The sequence below is a fragment of the Salminus brasiliensis genome, chromosome 19, assembly GCF_030463535.1.
Source record: "Salminus brasiliensis chromosome 19, fSalBra1.hap2, whole genome shotgun sequence".
NCBI lineage: Eukaryota > Metazoa > Chordata > Actinopteri > Characiformes > Bryconidae > Salminus > Salminus brasiliensis.
In genome coordinates this window covers 14,373,145-14,394,679 of record NC_132896.1, presented here as the reverse complement: position 1 = coordinate 14,394,679, position 21,535 = coordinate 14,373,145, and the positions used below count along the sequence as shown (strand labels likewise).

At 42.4% G+C, this 21,535-nt stretch overlaps 2 protein-coding genes and 1 long non-coding RNA gene across 10 annotated transcripts in view; all 3 read right to left on the bottom strand.

The window, feature by feature from the left end:
- Positions 1-330: 330 nt before the first annotated feature.
- LOC140541425 (uncharacterized) lies at positions 331-845 on the bottom strand. Its single transcript, XR_011977924.1, has 3 exons — positions 784-845; positions 559-687; positions 331-471 (listed from the first exon to the last, which is right to left on the bottom strand). It is a non-coding gene; the product is annotated as an uncharacterized lncRNA (long non-coding RNA).
- Positions 846-927: 82 nt separating this feature from the next.
- tstd1 (thiosulfate sulfurtransferase like domain containing 1) lies at positions 928-4,581 on the bottom strand. The gene is made up of 4 exons (XM_072664049.1): positions 4,512-4,581; positions 2,732-2,854; positions 2,136-2,298; positions 928-1,958 (listed from the first exon to the last, which is right to left on the bottom strand). Exons 1-4 carry the CDS (start codon positions 4,522-4,524, stop codon positions 1,904-1,906), a joined length of 354 nt encoding a protein of 117 aa, XP_072520150.1. The 5' UTR covers positions 4,525-4,581; the 3' UTR covers positions 928-1,903.
- Positions 4,582-8,098: 3,517 nt separating this feature from the next.
- The window catches only part of tenm2a (teneurin transmembrane protein 2a), a 667,726-nt gene continuing 654,289 nt past the window's right edge, over positions 8,099-21,535 (bottom strand). For all 8 annotated transcript variants that reach the window (XM_072664035.1, XM_072664037.1, XM_072664038.1 and 5 more), the window contains 11 exons: positions 20,816-21,065; positions 20,654-20,674; positions 19,631-19,860; positions 17,955-18,109; positions 16,399-17,288; positions 15,473-15,648; positions 13,488-13,723; positions 12,993-13,289; positions 10,707-12,324; positions 10,470-10,600; positions 8,099-10,388 (listed from right to left, as the gene is read on the bottom strand). In XM_072664035.1, the coding sequence (XP_072520136.1) occupies positions 9,651-10,388; positions 10,470-10,600; positions 10,707-12,324; positions 12,993-13,289; positions 13,488-13,723; positions 15,473-15,648; positions 16,399-17,288; positions 17,955-18,109; positions 19,631-19,860; positions 20,654-20,674; positions 20,816-21,065 (4,742 nt within the window). In that variant the 3' untranslated portion in view covers positions 8,099-9,650. The remainder of the gene's footprint in view (positions 10,389-10,469; positions 10,601-10,706; positions 12,325-12,992; positions 13,290-13,487; positions 13,724-15,472; positions 15,649-16,398; positions 17,289-17,954; positions 18,110-19,630; positions 19,861-20,653; positions 20,675-20,815; positions 21,066-21,535) is intronic.

Genomic DNA, 21,535 nt, shown 5'->3' with positions numbered 1-21,535 from the left:
AAACGCGTTAACGTCTCATTTGGAATTCTGGGATTTGAAGTCGCCACATACAACCGGGCCAGGAACTACAGGCACGAAGGAATTCCGTGTAGATGCAGTTTGTCCCACAATCAGAAACACTTCGATTATGTAGCTACAGCAGTAAAGACATTCAGATACTAGTGTAAACAGTAGTGTAAACTATAAACCTGCTTATTTAATCACGTAATAATAATTAAAAAATTACTACTAATAGTAATTAACCCGCTATTTAATAATTAATTAAAAAAAAAGGCTGATATGCAATTTACAATTTTTTTCAACGTTTCCTTTATTAGATAAATGGTTTAGAATGACAAGAATGAACATGTGAAAAACGTTGAACGTTTGTTTTGACGTGTTGAAAACATCTGGACGGGTCTCCGCCGTGGAGCTTCAGCCCTCATCTGTCAAGCCCAGCATTTTCAACTCATCCATGGTGACAAAAAACACCTGAAACGAAACACAGTCCATAAAAATAATGCACACCAACGTTAGTTCTTAATTCAGCCTAAAGAGAGGGAGATCTAACCGGCCTACATTTTCATGGCAGGGGTCTTGATAGTCACATATGTCCCCTGGAAAGGCCGTGCGGATCATCTGCTTGAGCTCGGCCGGATAAACGTAGGTGGGCTTTTCCAGCTTGCTGCAGCCCACTCTGTGGTGTATCTGGTAGTGGAATGAATGAAAAATCTTTAAAGGTAAAACTGATATTTCGGTGTGTAATCTTGAGGATTGGCAGTGCTCTGCTGAAACTGCTCTTACTAGCTGTCGCTGGATCAGGCGGTAAGCCTTTCTGCGCCTGGCCGGATCAGCCTTCAGTCTGGAGGCGGTACGGAGTAATGGCGCCACCCAGAGCGGCACACTGAGCAGTGTCGACGACATGAAGAAACGTGAAAGGACACCAGGTAGAGTTGTAGCACTTTTTTTTTTATTATTATTCTTAGTTGCCAGTGACACTAAACCAGTACAGCTAACCAGTGAAAATAGCTACTTCACGCCATTTTGGACTTTGGTCACATCATGAACTGGTGAAAAACCAGCCAAAGCCATTAAAAAAATAAAACTCAGACATTTAATTTCGTCAATCTTTAAACAAAATATGGGCACAAAGTGTTTTTACCTGAAAGAACAACAAAGGTTAGTGTAAATGTCCACCTTTCTGGAGTCTTCTAGCTTCATGGTGTGTAATGAGCAGGCGAACCTCATCGACGCCTCTTTTGTGCGCAGAGGAACAGAAAAGCACCAGGTCTTAAACAAAACGCTGGGCTAGCTTACAAAAAACAACAAAAAACTTAGATAGACATAGATATTGTCTATTAAAATATATAGTAAAATAACAGTCATATTCTATAAAATAGCACTGTTTTATTCAGTCATATCTGTGACTTGTTAGCCTGAGACAGTATGATTACACTTTATATCAAACCACTCTGAATGACTTTGCTTTGCTGAATCATTATGGTTGATTATGGAGACATTCTGAAACCTTGATGGTTCCCCTTTAATTATGCATATATAATATTACCATGATATATTTGTCTGATTTGTCACGTGTGCTTTGTATGCAGCACCACAGACTCCTGTTGTTCGCTCAAGCAACAGCCTGCATTTGCTGCATTGAGTCAAATGTGCTTGGTGTGACTCGTGGTGATTCCTAATTGACCATGTTCCTAATGTTCCTAACACCTCATTAACAGTTTGTACATTTTTAATCAGTAGGGTACATATTTTAGAATCATTTAGTGCAAATCCCCAAACTCCTGTTGAAAACGCTAAACACGAACAGGACCAGTAGTCCTGAAAGGCACTCTGTCAAAGGCCCACAGAAATGCTTCTAACTAAGAGACTTGGACTGTGGTATGTGTGCTGGAGCAGGAGCCCATCATTTGCTTTCCTTCTCCGACCATTCCTTGTAACCTCCAGCATAGTTACGGGCACTTGAGGGAGAAAGAGAGAGAGAGAGACATTATTATCATAACCAGGCCGAATATTATTCTTGAAACAAACAAACAAACAAACAAAAAAAACGTGGGATGGTTTTATACAGGTTTCTGTAAACGTATGGACATTGAATGGTCAGGCATAAACGGTTCCTAATGCACGTATGTTCATACCTTTGGAACCCAAGGCTTCTGGCCTTCTCTGTGGCAGCTTGACCACGCCGACCCATCTGGCAGTGGAAGACCAGATTAGGGGCATCTAATGGGGGTTTAGCCACCCCGAATTTGTTTTGGAATGCATCTTGATCCAGAGAGAAGTCAATTTCTACGTCGCTTACTGGAGAAAACAGAAAACAGTAAAAATTAATACAGGGAACAATTCATAACATGATAACTAAAAGATAATTGCCTGAAGTAAATACATTTGGGAAAATAAAAGAGCCAAAAGAGTACCACAGAAGAACAACTTCTGACGGCCGAAAAGAAAAAAAAAAAAAGAAAAAAGAAAAAGAAGAATGATTTTTTTAGAGAACCATATTTGTCAAGGAGTTTTAAATTCCCTCAATGTAATAAAAAAGGTTCTAGGAAGAACATTTAAATTGGTGTATAACATTTAGATTACATGAAGGTTCTTCACATTAGCAAATCTTTTTTTCCAATAAAAGGGAGGACCAAAAGTGGTTCTTCTGTGTGTTTTTTTTTTATACTTTTGGGGCATCACCTTTAAGAGTGCAGCAGCAACACTGCAGTTCACAGCATCTGTTACCCACCTGGAATATGGATGGAGCCCGGGATGCGCCCTTTGTCCACTTCGTCCTTGGTGCGCACATCCACAAGCACAAGTCCTTTATCCTTCTCAATAAGGGCCTTCAGATCACCGTAGGAGATTTGATCTAGAATGATGTTGCACAAGTGTTACAATCCTTAAGATTTGTGCAGATTCATGCTGAACACTGGGCTGGAGAGTGTGTGTTATACAAACACCTAGATGTTACGATTACAAGCAGGGTTTACACGCAGAACCAGAGGAACTGGAAAGGCAAGCTTTCAGTAAAGGGGCTTGTTAGAAATACTATACAGCCGTGACTACGCAATAATTGTATAGCATCATAGATTACTTCAGATGATGTAGTTCTCATTATTTAACGCAAGAAAAGCAAGACCTGGTAAGTGATCTGCGCATGTTTATTCAGTACTGTCATTTATCTGCTGATACCCGATCCTCTTGCACATTACTCACTCTTTATTCTTTATTTCTGCACTGCCTTTCATTGTAGTAAGTAAGTTATTTATCTATAGGTTAAGGTCTTATTTATTTATAGTAAATATTTAAAAACTTATATTTTATAACTTAATAGTTAATTCATGCCTCATTATAATAATAATAATAATAATAATAACAACAATATATATATATATATATATATATATATATATATATATATATATATATATATATATATATTTCTTTGTTTTGTTTGTTTTTTTTGTTTTTTTTTGCTGTGCCTGGACTACCTTTTTTTAATACCGTACCACCCATATTATTGTATTACTGTGCTGTATTCTTTAACTGGCTGCTAAATTTATCAATAAGGTATCTATCTATCTCCATCACATCAAAAGGAAGGTGTACACAAACAGTACAAACTTTTATCAAGGCTTTGTAAAGTTTAGCAAAGTTATATACATAATACACATATTGGAAGTATAATAATTAGTTTTTTTAAAAACTGGCAGGAGTAAAAGACTCCTGTTCAAAGTCAAAAGCCCCATTGCTGACCCATATTAAGAGTATATTAATATCCAGAGCGCTCAATCTGATACAGAAACATCAGGAATAATTATGCTTGTAGTTTAAGGCACTGGCAATAAATGCAAGTCATGATTATGCCATGGCACAACTAACAAAACCCCAGGGATCACATCTTAGCAGGTGGAGGAGAGCTAAACACATTAGCTGCAGTCTGACCAAAATGATCCATCTACAGGGAGCCGGGGCTTCTGTCGAGATGTGCTTCATACAATCCGACCTTACTGTTCAGATTTGCTTGAGTGTTTCAGAAGTGTGAACTGCAGTTTAAATAGAAAAAAAAATCTTATTTCTTCACAGTGTATATTTATAGGTAAAGCCCCAGCATACGTATAGGGGAGATATCTGGGTAGCGTTAATGTCCATATCAGGGTAGTTATAAGGTAAAAGGCATTAAAAGAATAAGAAATACATTTTTATTGAAATCGCATTTTACACGTTTGAAACACTCAAACAATTATTAACAGTAAGCTCAGATTGTACGAAGCACACGAGAGAAAGAGAACTGTCACATAAAAACCCATAAAACTGAGCCGCTAGGTAGGACATTTCGACAGGTAGCACACCTCGACAGAACACCGGGCGTGTTTATCACATAATGAACATACAGAAAAGAGCTCAGTCACTGTCTGATCTAACAGTATTTACACCTGTTCACTGATCCTGTTTCCTTACGGTTCCAGAAAGATTCGCCTTGTGCTGGAAAACTCAATTCCTTCGAGTGTGAAGAGCATATTTACCTGCACTCGCCATCCTGAGCTTGTTTGTGACTCCAGTCCACAGCCAGTGGAGGTCTCTAGGGTGCCTCTCTCTTCCTTACTGTCATATTCAAACGAGTAGGCGTGGCTTCGTCAAATGACCAATAGCAAGCGATACTGTATCGTTGCGTCATCCCCACGTTGCAGCTTATTTGCATGACCTCAATGGCTGCTGTAGAAGCCGGACAGCTTCGTCTGTCAATCCCACAGTCTGATCTCCTTATTAAAAAAAAAAAAAAAAAAAAAAAAAAAAAAAAAAATATATATATATATATATATATATATATATATATATATATATATATATATAATTATAAATAAATTAATAGTCAAAATCGACTTATCACCTGCCACAAAGACAACTTTTTTCAAAATAAAAGTCCTTCGTGGTGCCAGTAATGGGAAAATCGCTAAACTAAACTAAAATATTTATTTTCATTTTAATCAGAAACACCCTAAAATATACTTATAAAGTGTGTTTAAAATTAGTTATACGGTATATTTTATATTTTCAAATAATTTTGCCCATAGGTTTTAATTAGTTCCACATTAGAGAGGATTAATAAAGCTTTACTATGTGCACATTCTTAGCATTATCTCACTTCTGCTTTTACATACATTAATATTAAATATTAAATAGTGAATAACACTGTAAAAAGTACCAAAGTGGACTGTCAGATAGTTGCCCAAGGCTCATGAAGTGGTCCATGGAGGCATCCTCACAGCCTAAGGTTTTAAGAATCTGCTGCTAAATGTTGTGGTGCCAGATACCAAAGGACACCTTCAGAGGTCTTGTGATGTCCATGCCTTGTAAGGTCTTGTTTTTGCAGCAAGTAGACTTATGCAATATTGCAATGGTGCTTTTAATGGTATGGCTGATCGGTGTGTGTGTGTACACAAATTATTTTGCTCATATCCTATCACAAGATCAAAATTGGGCTGTAACTGTGTCGTGCGGTCACCTCTCAAACACTCATTCATATCAGTGGCAGATTGAGGTTTGGGCTACATGGGCAGCTCAGGAAGGTCTCCCACTGACCATATAGCTAACCTCTGCTATGCCTAAGTGTTCCCCTATTTCAATAGAGTCTAACTAGCTCACTGAATTAACCCAGTGGCTACAGTCTTTCTATGGAATGAACTAACTAGCTAACATGTTAGTGAAATAAATACTACTATCCATGCCCTGATGGTCTCCCCACTTGTAAAACTATTCAGCTGTAGTCATTGTATTGGACTGAGTTCACAAGCTAAATAGCAAAGTACTTTGTAAGTCGCTCTGGATAAGAGCGTCTGCTAAATGCCGTAAATGTAAATGTAAATATTCAAATGTAGACAAGCCAGCACAAGCTATTTTACATCCTCAAAACATGTAAAAAAAAAATAAGCACACAAATACCAGAAAAAAACTAGAAACTTTATTCAGGCGGTTCCTCAGTCCACACCATCAACCACTATGTAGAACCCATATGTAGAGCTGCAGCCCCAGTCTCCCACATTTGGAGGAACAGGACCAGACTTGACTGCTTTGCTCATCCTCCACCTCTGCTGACAATTCCGGTCTGCTTGCCACTTCATTCATTCATTTTCCTTTGAGCCTTTTTATCTTCTTTCTAATCCATCTTTTCTGCCTCCTGGTGGTCAGTTCTTTATGTCTTGTTGACTGCTGGGAGCTCACTGTGGTGTCAATGGTAATTCTTATGTAATATATATAGTATGCAGCTGGTCATTTAATACTGAATACTGCTGAGTAATTGGCAATGTACTCAAATAATTATAGAGTAATTTATGACCTGTCTTTGTGTAACACAGGAGTGTACAGAAATGACTTTCCCTCAAATATAATGTCTGGCCCACACTGTAGGATATCTGGGTCGATTTTAAGGCCGATCTGCTTCAGCCAACAAAACCAAAAGGTCAGGGTGATTGTAACCGTTGAGCTTTCTAGATTATCCTGTATTATAGGGTGTCTATAACCCACAAGCAAATATCTAGTTTTATCATAATACAGACATGAAATAAACATTTATAGAAATATAAGAAAATGTATGCAAATACAAAGAATACATTAAAAAAAATAACTGGCATTAAGACCCTTTTCTGGCCTGAACCCTAACCAGGCTTCACTCATTTTCAGAATGAATTCAAAACAGGCTAAGCTCAGTTTTTCATTGCCCTGCTACTGGGGTCTTCATGGATGAACCTGCCTTTTGGACTCATTGCTGTGTTGGCTGATGGAAGAGGTCCAAAAACACCACAAGCAACAATTTTCAGCTGGTACTTTGAACTTGGACGATCCAATGATACAAATCCACACAAATTTACCATCCTAAGAACTGATCAAACTATAACGGTGAGATTGATCCCATTCAATACATGCTTTGCAAAGACTCATTTAGAGGCAAAACAAAGATAGGGTCTCTAGGAATCTAGTATTGTCTTGTAAATATTGTGTAAACGCAATTTGTTTAGTTGACCTTCTGTCCGGATGTAAACACACACTTTGTACAAACCAAATTATGGTTTTTGTTTAGGGTTTTGTCATCTGCACATAGTTTAAGTGGCCAGGTCGATTCCTTACCTCAGTTAATGTAAAATGGCCAAAGTGATCTAGTTAGTTGTTAGCCAGCTAGCTAATCTTAGTGTAATTAGACAGTCTGGACTTGTCTAGTATTTGAACTCCAAATACTGTTTAAAACTATATTTTCTTTTTTTAATCTCCGGTGGGTGCTGACAGCACGGATTAAACTAGATCGTAGTAGCTTCAGTTTGTCTCGATATCAATAAGAGTGTAATAACTTACTGGACAAACTGGGTAACCAGTCGGTAAACCCGCTTGGCTTCTGGTCCATTAGGCTGTGCTGTACACTCAGTAAAGGTGGTCTGAGACAAGCTTGGTCCGGGAGAAGGGGGTGGGTATTAGAAGAGTAGGCGAGTGGCTTTGTCTCTGTTCTCTACTACGCAGGTTCTGGTTGCAAACTTGACAACATGGCAGACAGTTTTGGCTTCATTTCTATAGAACATAAGTGAATGGGACCACGGCGTTCATGTTTTTCTACAGTAATTGATTAAAACAAAATCAGCACAGATGACCATCATTTAGGATCACCACCATTTACGGTTGACGACATGGGCAGTTGCCAAAAGCTAAGGCACCGTACAAGCTAGAAGTGCCACTGATTTTTATTACCCAATTCTACATTATTGTGCATTTGGATACTTAATTCAGATTCTTTTGTAGGCTACACTTGATTGATCTAGACTGACGTGGCACTGCAGATACACTACGGTGTTTCCTTCAGTTCACAGGTGTGTAAAATGAATCACCTAGCCATGCAGCCTGCCTGGTCACTGAAATCCTGCATGCTTCTGTTAGAGCTGCAAAGGGGGACCAACTCTATACGAATGCCTATGGATTTAAAACGGGATGTCATTAAAGCTCCTGTAGGTGGCCCAATACTTTTGCCCATGTAGTGTATGCCATACAGGGGTGTAGTAATGAAAGTAAACTGTGAATTTACAGTCAGTGACGGTTACTGCATAGTATAAATGCAACAAACAAATGAAACTCACATGAAGTAAACTTTTTATTGATAAGGTCTCAGAAGAGTCTTGCTTAAGTGTAAGAATCCCTCAATACTGATTTGGTACATAATGACATCCATAATGAGTCTCTTCACAGTGGATAGAATCCATTTCTACGGTTTTGGGTTCTAGTACAGCAATTTTATCTGCATAAAAACAAAACTAAACAAACAAAACATCAAACTGGGGATCAATATTGTTTATCTGGGATATTTGAGTGTCACAAAATCCTAGTGTCGTTATACCAGCTATAGGTTTGCACATTACAAGCCACCTTTTGTTAGAAATATAAAACTTGATATTATGAACAATATTCTACTGTGCTGCATAAAGGTAAATCTATACACTGTACATACAGATATATTTCGAAAAACAAGTTTCACAGTTTTAAACTTTATTTAAAGTATAAACCATTTTAAAACACTTTACATAAATTATTTTTGTCTATGACTATAATTTGCTGAAGCAAATCAAAATTAATATAAAAACTTAATGAACATTTCTTACATATTATACAAAAAGAAAATACTCCACCAGTGTTTTCTTAGCTAAGAATGGTGACTCCTTCATGATTGTCATAGAGTACTACTAATAATAATAATAAGAAGAATAAATAAATAAAAAAACAAGCATAAAAGAAAAATAAATAGTTTCTGATACTAGTAACCTTTAATCTTGATAGCATGAGTTATTGTTTTTCCTTTTTTCCCCGATGTATCTGTACAGAAGTGCCCTGGTGAGAGTCTCACAATTCTACGTCAACTGAGACATACAAAACTATCGCATCTAAGCCCACCCTGAACTTCAGTGTAATCTGACACCACGTAGATAATGTTCTAGTCTTTCAGTGATAAAACAAAACTATGTTTGACATTGATTTTACGCAAATATAGCCATAATTTTTGTAGTTTTTTTGAAAAATGCTTTCCTTTGTGGGAGTTCTGTTTTCTCAAGGACCTTACAGCAGTTTGTGGTGGATGGGACCTGCTGCCACAGCAGCAGGTGTGGACAGTCCTGTTGTTGAGAAGGTGAGGCCTGAGACTGATATTCCACCTTGCGGATGTTGTAGCTTAGTTCTGATGTTTTGTCTGGGCCTCTGTAACAGTTTGAGAAAGCTCTCTCCTCTTTCAATCTGGATCACACAGGAACATAAGGTACCATCTGGCACCAACATCCTCTCAGAACCCAAAAAATATGGGTGAAAAATAGCTATTCTTTTTTAAAAAGGGGATTTTTCAGATTTTAGCAACAGCTGTTCTGTTCTGTTTGCAGTTTCTCAGTGCTTTTTCAAGTCTGTTGTTCAAAAACAAAGACGAGTTCTTTGAAATGGTTATTTTTTGCCAGTGGCAGTATTATTAATGTTCTTTTTAAAAGTCCCTGCAGCGTTCAGAGAGTTACCCCATAAGTTCATTTATTCTCCATGGGTAAAGGAGATACAGGACAGACAAGATCAGCGGTAGTAGGGAGAGAGAAAGAGAGTGAGAGGGACAGAAAATCCAGATAAAAGTGTAAGGAAAGTGAGGGGCCATTGTTCTGTTACCTCTTCCCCATTTCGTTCTGTCTCAGAAACTGGATGTTGGTGCTGCTGTCCGCCAGTTCGGGGTATTGCTCCACGGGTAGCACGTAGTACCCATCATAGCCCTGCACTTTCCCTGTGGAGAGCAGCTGCTGCCTCTCGCCCTCAGTCCACAGACGGCTACCTTCTTTCCCGTCCCGCGCACTCTGCTGCTCTCTTAGCCACGCACCCGCCAATGCCCGCTGCCTGGCCAGCTCTAGCAGGCGGCCTCGCTCCTCGTCCAGAACGTCCGCTGCTAGCCCATAGCGAATGCTCAGGGACAACGCCGGCGCCCGGAACTCCACGGTGACGCCTCGCCTTGAACGGCCACTCACCGTCACGTTGATGCTGTTGTCCAGTGCTTTGCGCCCGTTGGTGAGACCTAATGCCAGCAGGTCACTGTCAGCTGAGCCGATCTTCACGAAGAAGTGGCAGTCGTGGCCGTCCTGCATGTAATGTGTGCCCTCCAGGTAGATGGCATTGTTGAGCACCAGGGCCACCTTTCTGCTGTCGTCGCTGGCCATGCTGGAGACGCCCGTTACCACACGACCCTCCTTCACAGCAAACATCACTCCGCGGCCAATGATGGGGGTGCTGGTGCCAAACCAGTGGCCTGGTTTATCCCGTTTGGCTCGCCGCTCCTTGTTGAGCAGCTGACCTTCCAGGGCCATAAAGGCCTGGTTGTGCCTTTCTGCCTCCTGCTGAACTCCAGTCATCAGCTGTAAGGAACAGAAAACACTTAATGCTGGATTTCAACAATATTATGAATGATGAATACGTTTCACTAAGTGGGTATTTACCTGGCCGTTTTCACACTCCTGGATTGCAAGTAGCTCATATGGTGGATCCACAAAGTACAGTGTGTGTTTGGGGAAACCAGGGATGATGTTACTAAGCTGGAAGCCAAACATTACCAGCCAACTCTTCACATCTGAGCAAAGGAAAACATAGGTTTAGAGCATTCATGGATGCCGAAAGTAGATTTTCTTTTTCTGAACAAATGAAAGCAATCAATGAAAGTTTCATTTAGCACTTACCTGTCACATAATTCTTGACGTCCAGCATGTCACTTAGAGGATTATTGTTCTTGAACATGTACAAGTTAAATGGTGCCAGGTCCTTGCCGATTTTCTGCCACATTGTGTAGTCTGGCGATGTCCATCTGGCAGCTAATACATCATAGTCTCTCTGTGTAAAGTGCACTAGCTTGGTCAGCGAATCGTAGAGCCCGCCGTGGAAGCCGACAACCAGCTGGAACTCAGGGTTGGAATCGTGGTACACCTCCCCGTATGCCGTGTACTGCACCTGCTTGATCATCTGCCCATTGCTGCTGAAGACGGCCAGTGGAGTGCCCGTGTTGTCCGAGGCAATGTAATATTCCTCCCCACTGCTCACCTCCATGGCGAACAGATGGCCCTGCAGGTCATAGTATAGCGAGGTAATCTCTGAGCTGGAGTGGTTGAACACGTGCGTGACCCGCGCTGGGTTGTTTAGGTCAGCGTAGAAGAACTGCAGGTGCTGGCCCAGGCTGTTCTTGGTGGAGACCCTCCGGCCCAGGCCGTCGTAGCGGTACTGCACGCTCCAACCTCCGGCAACTCGGCTGTACGCCCGCACCAGCTGGCCTTTGGAGTTGTAGTCAAAAATGTCTGAGCCCCTCTGGCTGAGAAAACCATCCTCGTCCAGGCGGTACTGCACATCGCCCAGCCGCGTGATGCGGTCACGCAGGTCGTAGCGCAGTGGCATGAGCCGGGCACTGTTGCCGGGGTTCAACAGGTGCAGGTTGCCGTTGAGGTCGTAGCTGTAGCGCCACGTGGACCAGTCATTCACTTTGACACCACTGAGCTGCCCATCACCATCATACTCGTAGCGGTACTGCGTGGTGTTGGCGTAGGGGCCGATCTTCAGCTCCCGCTTGATCACCCGACCCATGTTATCGTACTGCACTGTCATCCAGTACATGAGTGAGCGGAAGATCTCATACTGCACCTCCTTGATGCGTCCGTGAGCATCAAAATGCTTGCTGAGCGTCATCACGGCTGTGGTGATGATCTGATTGATGTCGTAATAGATGACCCCGAACTTCCCAAAGTGCTCCACCTTGCCTGAGATTTCGTCATAGCGGTACAGATCCACAGGCAAAGGGGTCTCGCTGATCACCGGCTTCATGCTGGCTATGCGGAAACTGTTGTCATGGTAGGTGTAGTCGAATCGGGCGTTGACCATTCCTTCCTCAGAGAAGCGGTAGATCTGTTTGTCCACTAGGGGGCCCATCTTACGGTACCTTATCGTACAAGAGAAGCCTCCACTCTGTAGATTGACCATCTTGAGCACGCCGGCAGTCTCGTCATAGCCAAAGGTGACGGCTGTGCTGTCGTACAATATCTCTGAAAGCTTGGCTAGCTTGCCGTACTTGTAGAGGACACGGCGCCCTGTACCCAGAAAGTACGTGGCCTGTGGGCGGCCATCCTCACTAAAGTCATAGATGATGGAGGCATTGCTTTCAGGGGGGTTGTAGGTGTTTCGGATGTAGCCGATGGAGACGTGAGTAAACATGGTATGCCGGGCCACGCTGGGCATTGTGACTGCAGTGATGCGATCAGATGAGTCAAACTCAAAGATGTATTGCCTCTGACTCTGCAGTAGCAGCACCATGGACTGCACAGGGAGAAAGAGAGAAGACAAAACATTATTATTAGAACTCTTATCTACTGCATTTTTGTTTAGAATTGTCATCTATGTTTTATAATTGCATTTATTTAAAGAATAGTAGAGTGCACCACTCTTTTAACACACTGCTTTATTCACACTTTCACACTTCAGAACACTCCCTGAAATATCGATTATTTGCCGTAGGAGACTTTATCACACATCAGTAACAATGCATTTATAATGATTGCAAGATCACACCGCCATCATAATTTATTTGATTAATTCTAACAAGCTGAAGGCTGTCATCAACAAATCAAGCTTATTTAATTGTTATTCTCAATAGCTTGCAACACATCTGTTTGTTAGTATTAGCTGTCATGGCATCAAGAAAAAGGAATATCAAACTTGAAGTACATTAAAAGTAAAAGAGTAAAACACCACTTTTATATTTAACTTGCTCTAACAAGCAACATACCCCTGTCTCTTGTCTATAACTGAGGTTTAATTTACATGTATGTTACCTGTTAGAGTGCATGGCAATTTGATCAGGGTATGAGATGAAATTCAGCCTTAAAAAATGCATTAACTGGCTCAGAAGGCAATTTGGGATTGGGACATCCAGTCTTCACCTAATACACAGGATACGAAGCTTACAAGGGCAAAAAAAATCATACCTTATCTAAGTAGCTATAGCTCCATACTTTGCCATCAACAAAGGAGCGGGAAAGGATGCGGCCTTGTGGGTCAAACTCGGTCCTTTCGCTCATGCTGCCACGGTGCAAGCCCACCAGCTGGCCTGTGGTGGAGTAGGACACGTTGACCACGGCCAGGCTGCTACTAGGCTGCCAGATGGCAGGCCTGCCCTGGGCATCATACGTGATCCTTAGGGTGAACTTTCTATGGTCATCGTAAATCTTCTCCGTCCGCGTGTTTCTGTCGAAGTCGATGGAGAGCAGGTTGCGTCCGTGGGCCTGAGAAGGACAGGCATGTTAGTGGCAGTGGCTACTGCTTTAACTTCTTGACATAAATCGTGTCAATTATTTATACAGTGGTTAGAATTTGTGCACAGCACAGACAACAGTTAACACAGACGTCACTTAAGAAAGCTTGATGCTTGAAGTAATTGGAAATGCATGATTCAAAAGCCAAGCAAGATCATCTTCACTCACCCTTAGTTTCCTGCCGAATATGGTGACTTTGCCCTTGATCAGTTCCTTTCGTAGTCGCCACTCTATGGAGTTTAGGCCATTATCAGTGGGCAGGGTGATGTTTCTGCGGCCGATTGTGGGGCTCACCGACCCGGCCAGAATGTGAGGCTCTGTGTGGTAGCTGATGCCCATCCCGTTGGCGTACATCACTCTCAGAGTGCCGTTGTTGCACAGCTGGTAGCTGTTCCGTACTTGGTCTGCAGAGGGCGACAAAGAACCAAAGATTAATCATTCAGTTGATCAGTTAAGCCTTTCATTTCTGAACAAAGGAATAAGAATGATACACAAAAAGGCCTGAAATTGTTTACATCCGCATGGATGACTCATCTCAACAGCATGGTGTGCTGCCAACAGTGTTATGACTGAAGATAACAACAGCACCACTCTGCTTCCAGAGATGTTCTATGGTGCCTCTAAAACTCTTTGACTCATAGTGATGCCATATAGCATACCCTCCTGTAGAACACCCAGCCACCATAAAAGAATTACTATCGATAAAGGAGATTCATGTCAGCTGTCAGAAATTCTCCACTGCACTCCAATTGGACATGGTGTATTATATGGACCAATAGACCGAAAGCTTTTAAGGAAGCATAGTGGTGCTCTTTTATCTCTTTTAGTGTGCTATGCAGTAATGTGTGAGAGAGAGAAGTGGAGGTTTTAAGGGCGATCTGATTGAACAGAAGCTGAGCAGGTAGAGTCTGGAGATTTAAATGACTTTCACCTGCAGGTAGCCAAAAGGTTTTCCACATTTATTGCACTCCTGGGCTACATCCTTAATTAAACTTCCAGACCTTTCTGTCTCTAGGCTCCTGTGATGTGTGCTAGCTGACTTGAAGTTTTGTCTCATCTGCTGTACCGAATCAGGGGAGAAGGCCCAATCAGACATTGACTTCCTTTAGCTGTCACGCTTCCATTCTCTCTTTGTCTCCCTTTTCACGTTTACCCACAACCCCCCATCTCTCACCTACACACACAGAGTTTTTCCTAAACAGGTGAAACAAGCTCTGGGAGCATGGGGCTCGTGGCTTAGGGAGTTGGGGAGACAGTGAGGATTTACTAGCAGCAAGGCAATGAATTTCATCCCAATCACATTCAGCATAGCGAGGCCACGACTGAGCACGAGGCATGGGGGACAGCAGACAGACTGCTGCGTCTGCAGCTCTGAATGCACTGTACATTTATATTTTTGCTCACATTTGGGACAGAGGAAAACAGTGTCAGCATTTTGCTTTGTGTGTCTTTGAGCTAATAATGATTTAAAAATATAGACTATTATTAATGCATGCATAATTTAATGTCAGAGGAATGGTGTGGAATTATGTAAGCAGTTTTTTATTTAGTTTTCCGTCTATTTTCATTGTGTTTTTTTTTTTTTTTTTGGTTTTTAAGGGTTCTGTGTATAGCTTAGTGTGGCCAAGAACTACCTACTTTTACACAAACAGGCTTTTTGACAAACATGCAAAACAAGAAGGGAGGAGAAGATTATATGTAAAACCCCCATAGATAAATATTTCTCCGGTTCAATGTCTGATACAAGATTACTATTGCTGGCTGGAATTAAGCAATAAAACTTTCCCATCAGTATTGTAAAAGCACTTAATGGGATTGCTTATACACAGAATGCTCTGTTTATGTCTGAAGACCAAATTTATGTAATGAGAATTTATAAGTCATTTTGGACAATTTCTGTTTGTTGGGTACAACTGACATAATGCATGGCACTATGAAATAATACTGTTAATATTCTGTTTATGATATACTGTTGTAAACATTCAGCACATTCAGCAAAGGAAAACTATATGTTGGGACTAAACCTGCAATTTAGCACACAGAAGAAAGTGAAGTCCATGCATGTACAGTATTTTTGATATGACAAATACATACATATGTATTTTAAGAACTGTTAGGTAAGGTATGGCTTGTTATACTCGTAGCACACACACCTTGCACCACAGTATATGAAGCCTCCACTGATGAAAGGTTGGTGATGACAGTGACATCGTCATCTCTGTTGGAGCTCTCAATATCAATGTTAATGGATTTCTCAATCTCTCTGTGCAGACTGGTCACCATCCCGGTCGGATAAGTGACATTGGTGAGTCTTCCCTCACTGTCATACCTGTAGATAACACAACAGCCAGTTAACACTTCACACCAAATCTCATTAATGACAAAAGGAACACCCAGAATCACAATTAGGTACATTTCAATGACTGTAATCTTTGATCAAGAGGGTGTGGTTGATTCAAATGAATCACTTCAAACTGCTGTCTGCCTGATTTTCAACTTCAAACGCACAACAGGCACAGCGCGAGTGTGGGAGTATCCTGGCAGGAAAGAGCGGGCGTCTGTTGCTAGTGTGTGGTCAGAATGTTAAATCTTCACGGGTAATAACAAAGATCAAAAGATCAGCAGACATGTCCTATGGTGACTGTCTCCATATTGGCTCGGTGGCATCCCTGGCACACTCTCACCCCCTCTCTTTTACCCCACCCCCCACCTTTTCTCTTTGTAGCATTCCATTGGGGACCATGTTTAGAGCCTGCCACAGATCTGCCTCAGTCTGACTGATGTCTGTGCCAGTGGAGGAAACACGTCTCCCCGTGGAGCTCTGTGGAGGGTGCAGTACCACAGGCAGACAGCAGATGGAGACAGTGTGACGTTTTTGCAGTGTTTTCACTTTGAGGTTTGGGGGTAGGGATTTTTCATAGTTTCACAGTTTCTTTTTTATTCTACTGATTTTAGATACGCTATCTATGCTTATTGTGACCCCTTTAGGGGTGTGGTGCTAAAACGAATCATTGTTTTCATCACTTTAACAAAACGACTCTGTCATCAAACACGCACAACCACACATGCACAAACTCACTCGTAAAACGTGGTCCAGCCCGTCTCATCCGCCTTGCTGGCCAGCAGGCCGGTGCCTCCGCTGTAGCTGAGCTGCACAATCTCCCTGTTGAGAGCAGAGACTGAGCGCAGGCTGCCTGATGGGTCCAGCCCCAAAGTGACCACCTGGTTCTCAGGCAGCAGGAGCAGCCTGAGCAGGCCAGCTCCACCCTGCCCCGCCCCCTCCCTCTTCACCCTCAGCGTGTTGTTGCAATTGTCCACAGCCGCAGCCAGTTCTCCATCGGGCCCATAGGTGAAGTTGTACAGGGGCATTCCGCTGACCAGGCTGAGGGTTTGCAGGTGTAGTCCCTCCTCACTGAATACGTACAGCTCCTGTTCTCGTGGTGACGCCACCTCATAGCGTCCAACTGCGTTCATGGCTGGGCGGTTGCTGCGCACGGCGCGGATGCGGATATTGTTGAGGTCAGCGATGAATAGTGTACCATCAGGCGAGACAGCCAGTGAGGTGGGTGAGTTGAGGCTGGCATCTGTGGCGTAGCCCTCATCACCTGAGAAGCAGTTGCAGTTGACATCGTTCTTGCAGTCGCACTCAGAGGCCGCGCCAGCCAGCAGCGAGATTTCGCCGTTGGCGCTGACCTGCCGCACACGGTTGATCTTCTTCTCGTCCGTCTCGGCGATGTACAGCACCCCAGTGTGTGAGATGGCGATGGCCGTGGCACTCTCCAGGGCCGAGTGAATGGCCAACTTGCTGAGGGAGTAGTCGATGCCAGGCACCTGGCAGTGCATAGGCCGCCCTGCTACAATGCTCACCTGGTGGTTCTCGGTGATGCGCAGGATGACGTTGTTCTCCAGCACATAGAGTGAGTTATCCATGGGGTTCACGGCCAGGTCAGTAGGCCATTCCAAGCGCACCTGGAGCGGAAAAGGATTCAGAGGTTCTAGTTAGGAATCTGACCACTAAGTTCCAAAGATCGCCAGATGTACACGCTGAAATCTACTCACAGACTGATGATTAATTAAAAGGGACAGCAAGCCTGGATGAACCAGTTTACGCAATGTGCTCCTTAGACCATTTATTAGACTTTCAGATATGAGGCTTAATCCTCTAAATGTGTGATTTGAGCCTGTCCATCCAACTAAACGCTTATAAATTGGGTTTCTGTCAGCCAGAATCACAAGTGTTCTGTGGTAAAAAGAATGATGCTAACTAAGCTAATGCTAACCAGCTTCTCTATCCTAATATTTTGAGCGGTATGAAAGAAGTGTATACCGACCAACCAGGGCCAGTTTTAAAAGATGTCCCGTTTGAATAGGTAATTGAATAGGCCTGGTGAAATGCCCTGATGAAATACAGTATATTTCCACTCCTAGTTGAAGGCTTTACAGCTGAGCGCTTCTACTGAGCTGCCTTCTGGTTAACAGTCTGAAGTGATGCATTGCATTTTCAGCTCAGACCTCAGGAGCTGAAAGACAGTTAATTACTGAGAGGCTTCCGTGAGCCACTTTCACTTTGCACTTCTTATGTAAGCGTGCAGCTCCATAAGTGTGTATGAGCCGGGCGTCCCTGGCTGTGCTCACCTGGCTGACGTCCATGCTGGTGTCACAGCTGAGTGGCCGTACTGCCGTGAGGTCATTAGCCCCCAGCAGGGTGGAGATAATGCCATTCTGGTCCACTTTCCTGATCATGGTGGCATCCACAAAGTACATCAGCCCATTCTTGTCCACAGCAATACCTGAGAAAGTGACAGAGAAAGAGAGAAAGATGCGCCATCAGCTTTGATGCTATTTGGAAGTTATGAGCTACACTTGAGATGTGCTGTTCAGACAGACAGGCAGGTCTGCAGACAGGTCATTTATGGTTCGTCTGCATTGCAGCGTTTGCTGGGTGCGCATCTGAAAATCTAGTAACAACCTCTATGTTTAAACACATCAATCAAACGTCATCTTCATCTCAGCACATCAGCTGGCATCTGGGGCAGAAGATAAAGTGGACCGGAATAGCTTTAAGATACAGCCAGATGTAAACAAATCGATGGACCTGTGTAGGAGTGTGATGCATGGAGGTGCTTTCCTGCAGCTCTGTGTGTGTGAGCTGATAGACAGACAGAGAGTGAGCAGACACAGGGCACTAGACACTGGAGTGTCTCCACTGATGCCTCGCTGCACATAGTCATCTGGGAGTTAGGAATCAGGCCTCTGTAGTCTGCCACCCGCTCTATTCTCTCCACCACTGATTCCATGTCAGTGACAGAGAAATGTGACAGTGTGACATTCCTGACAGTTTGGTGTCAAGCTCTTTTTTTTTTTTATAATCCATCACAAGCTTTCGCTATAAATCTATTTATTTATATAATCTGTGATTCATATCTTTGCAGTTTCAGTATTTGGTCTTAGTATTATGTATCTTCAGGCTTTAACGGACAGTGCTCGATTTTTAGTCGTGTCTGAATTAATAGGCATTCACCATCTATCATTATCAGTAGGACCTACTTTTTATTTACAGCCTGACTACAATGGAAAGAAAAATCAATTATGTATAATTTTATATCCACGGTTTTTACGCACTCTGCTTTGATGGACTGCATTAATTCACTGGGTGTTTATTAAACTGTTTGAACTAACAGGAATTTAGTGTAGCATCATTTTGCCATTAAGAATATTTCATAACCAACTGACCATGGAAAATGAGACTAAAATGTAACCTGTAAAATAATGAAACTTGACAGGTAACCTGCTTTATCTTCTACAAAGTCTCTTTTTTTGTTTTCATACAACTCCCAGTGGTAGCATACAGCTTCACACCGTACCGTCTGAAGCCTGCGTCTGCTTTCACATTAGCTCGTAATAAAGGGAGAGAAAAAAAATATAATACCAAGAGGCTCCATTGACTGAGGCCGGAGACTTTGATTCCCAACAGTACGCCTCGAAATTAATTAATAGCTTAAGGTTGAATGTTCTCTTTGATTGTGGAAGCAGCTGGAGGATAAGGCTCTTTTTATCCATGTTAGGTGTCACTGCTACAAAGGGAGAGAGATGTAAAGACAGCCAGGAGAAATGTATTATCACCTCTGCCAGGCTGCTCTAGTGTTCTATAAGTGCGAGAGAGAGCTGTGAAGCTTAAGCATGCACTAACTAATGAGTGAGATCATAGCTTTTGATATCCCAGCAAGTAACCATAGACTTTGCCTGTTTTTTTATGGTTTTATGGTCCTGGTCTTTTCTTTTTCTCTTCTATTCTGTTCTGTTCTTTTCACCTTTTGGGCTCATAAGAGTGGCCTCCACAGCTTTCCCTCCATCCCCACAGCGCTCATCAAAGGGCAGACACTGCTCTCCTGTGCCTGCCACCACCTCCGCATTGTCAGCCAGCAGCCGCCCTCCAGTGAGTGAACGCACGCGGTAGATCCTCCGAGAGTTTGTGTCCGAAATGAACAGAGCTCCGGTCACCGGGTCCACTGCTAGGAAGTATTTATGTGTTGGATTGTTGCTGCAGGAAATAATGAAGAGAAGGAGTCAACACCACAGCCAGGTCCAATGGATGATCTGAGCATTATTACTTTTTTGTATGTTAATTTTTAATGTTTATTTCTAATTTCAGATTTATGTGTATAATATATGCAAATTATCTATCTTGGCTGCTCTGTACTGTGCACCACCTAAAAAGCAGTCTGGGTTGGAACATTTGGAAGTGTGTGTCATATTAATACTGAAATGTTACACAAAGTCAGATTTGAGAGGCTTTATTCAAAATAATGATATTTTGGAATGCTACGAATTTTATTTATATTTATTAATCATAGATGTGATCATTCTGTTTGCAGTACTTTTGGCAAATTGTCTGATTTGCTACTCATCCTTGAAGCATAATATTAGAAATCACTTTTTGATGCTATTCAGCTTTCTCAGTCATTTTCCAAACATTTACAATTTTATTCTGGATAAGCATCCTAATTATTTTTCAGCTTTGTAGCATTTTGCTAATGGTGTAATATGACTGAAAACAGCGGTTCCAAACATTAAAATGGGATTATAACAAAAACAAAAACTGAGACTTCAGCCCCACTATCTGCAGCGCAAATACCATGGCTATGATATCAAGTGTGAATTCAAGATGGGCTGTTCTTGCAGCTTATGTGGACTATGGAGGGAATGGTGTTTTCTTTTAAACTTTAACATGTTCACATATTACATCGGACTCTCATTTCAACAAGCAAGGAATATTCATGGTGCTTTCCATGACATGCCCTCCTCTTAACAGTCAGTGGATAAAGAAAACTCACCTGTGCCGGAAATCCTTATTTCTTTGGAGCAAAGAAAAAAATAACAAGAAGAAAAACAAAACCAAAACAAGAGTGTTATTTCCAGCCAATACAGTCGACAGGCAGAAAGTAAGAACTTCATTGTAAGGAACTTCACGTTTCTGAGGGGTATAAAAATCCTACCTGAGCTCAAGTACGCGAGTGGTGTTAAGGGATGGATACACCCTGCGCACGAAATTCAGGTCACCAACGTAGAGGCTGCCATCAATGCCCGCTGCTAGCGCCACTGGTGCCAACAGCTTATTTCCATCTGCCAGCCCGTTACAGCTCGGGCAGGAGATGCTCCGCCGACGCCCATTACCCATAACGCTGGTGATGACTGGGGGCTGCTGGGACACAAACACGTTCTCCCCGCTGCCTTTATGGAGGATGCCTGGCGTGCGACGGAAAACAGAAAGCGTAAACTTTCGGATGTAAAAGGAGAAAGTAGCGTTTCAAAAAGTCATTCTCAGTAAAAGCAGTTTATAAGACTCGTTTATAAGCTTTGTGTTTTCGACCGCTCCAGCCGCACCGTGGGGCTATTACGTTATGTTATTGATCGGCTCTCCACAAAAAGCATCCAGGCTTCACATTACATCAACTCAATATACTGCAGACCTCTCCCAGGGCAGGCGAGGTGAGTGACCTTCTGCTGCTGCGCTCAGGCTGCTCTAATAGCAGTTAGAAATTGAGCAATGTCACTCAGTGTCAATGTTAAATCTACATTTATAGTGACTGAAATCAAAACAAGTGAGAGCGTTTAGCGGCTCCCATCACAGGCTTTAGACAAGCACTACCTAGAGGTACTGGCAACAGGAGAGAATACATGATAGACATTATTAAACATTGTTTGAATACTCCCAG

Bases quoted from the DNA above. Each gene is read 5' to 3' on its own strand.
- tstd1 (XM_072664049.1), bottom strand. The intron at 2,299-2,731 runs GTGGGTAACAGA...TGTTTTCTCCAG, and splicing joins GGGCTCCATCCATATTCCAG to TAAGCGACGTAGAAATTGAC. The intron at 1,959-2,135 runs GTATGAACATAC...TTCTCCCTCAAG, and splicing joins AGAAGCCTTGGGTTCCAAAG to TGCCCGTAACTATGCTGGAG.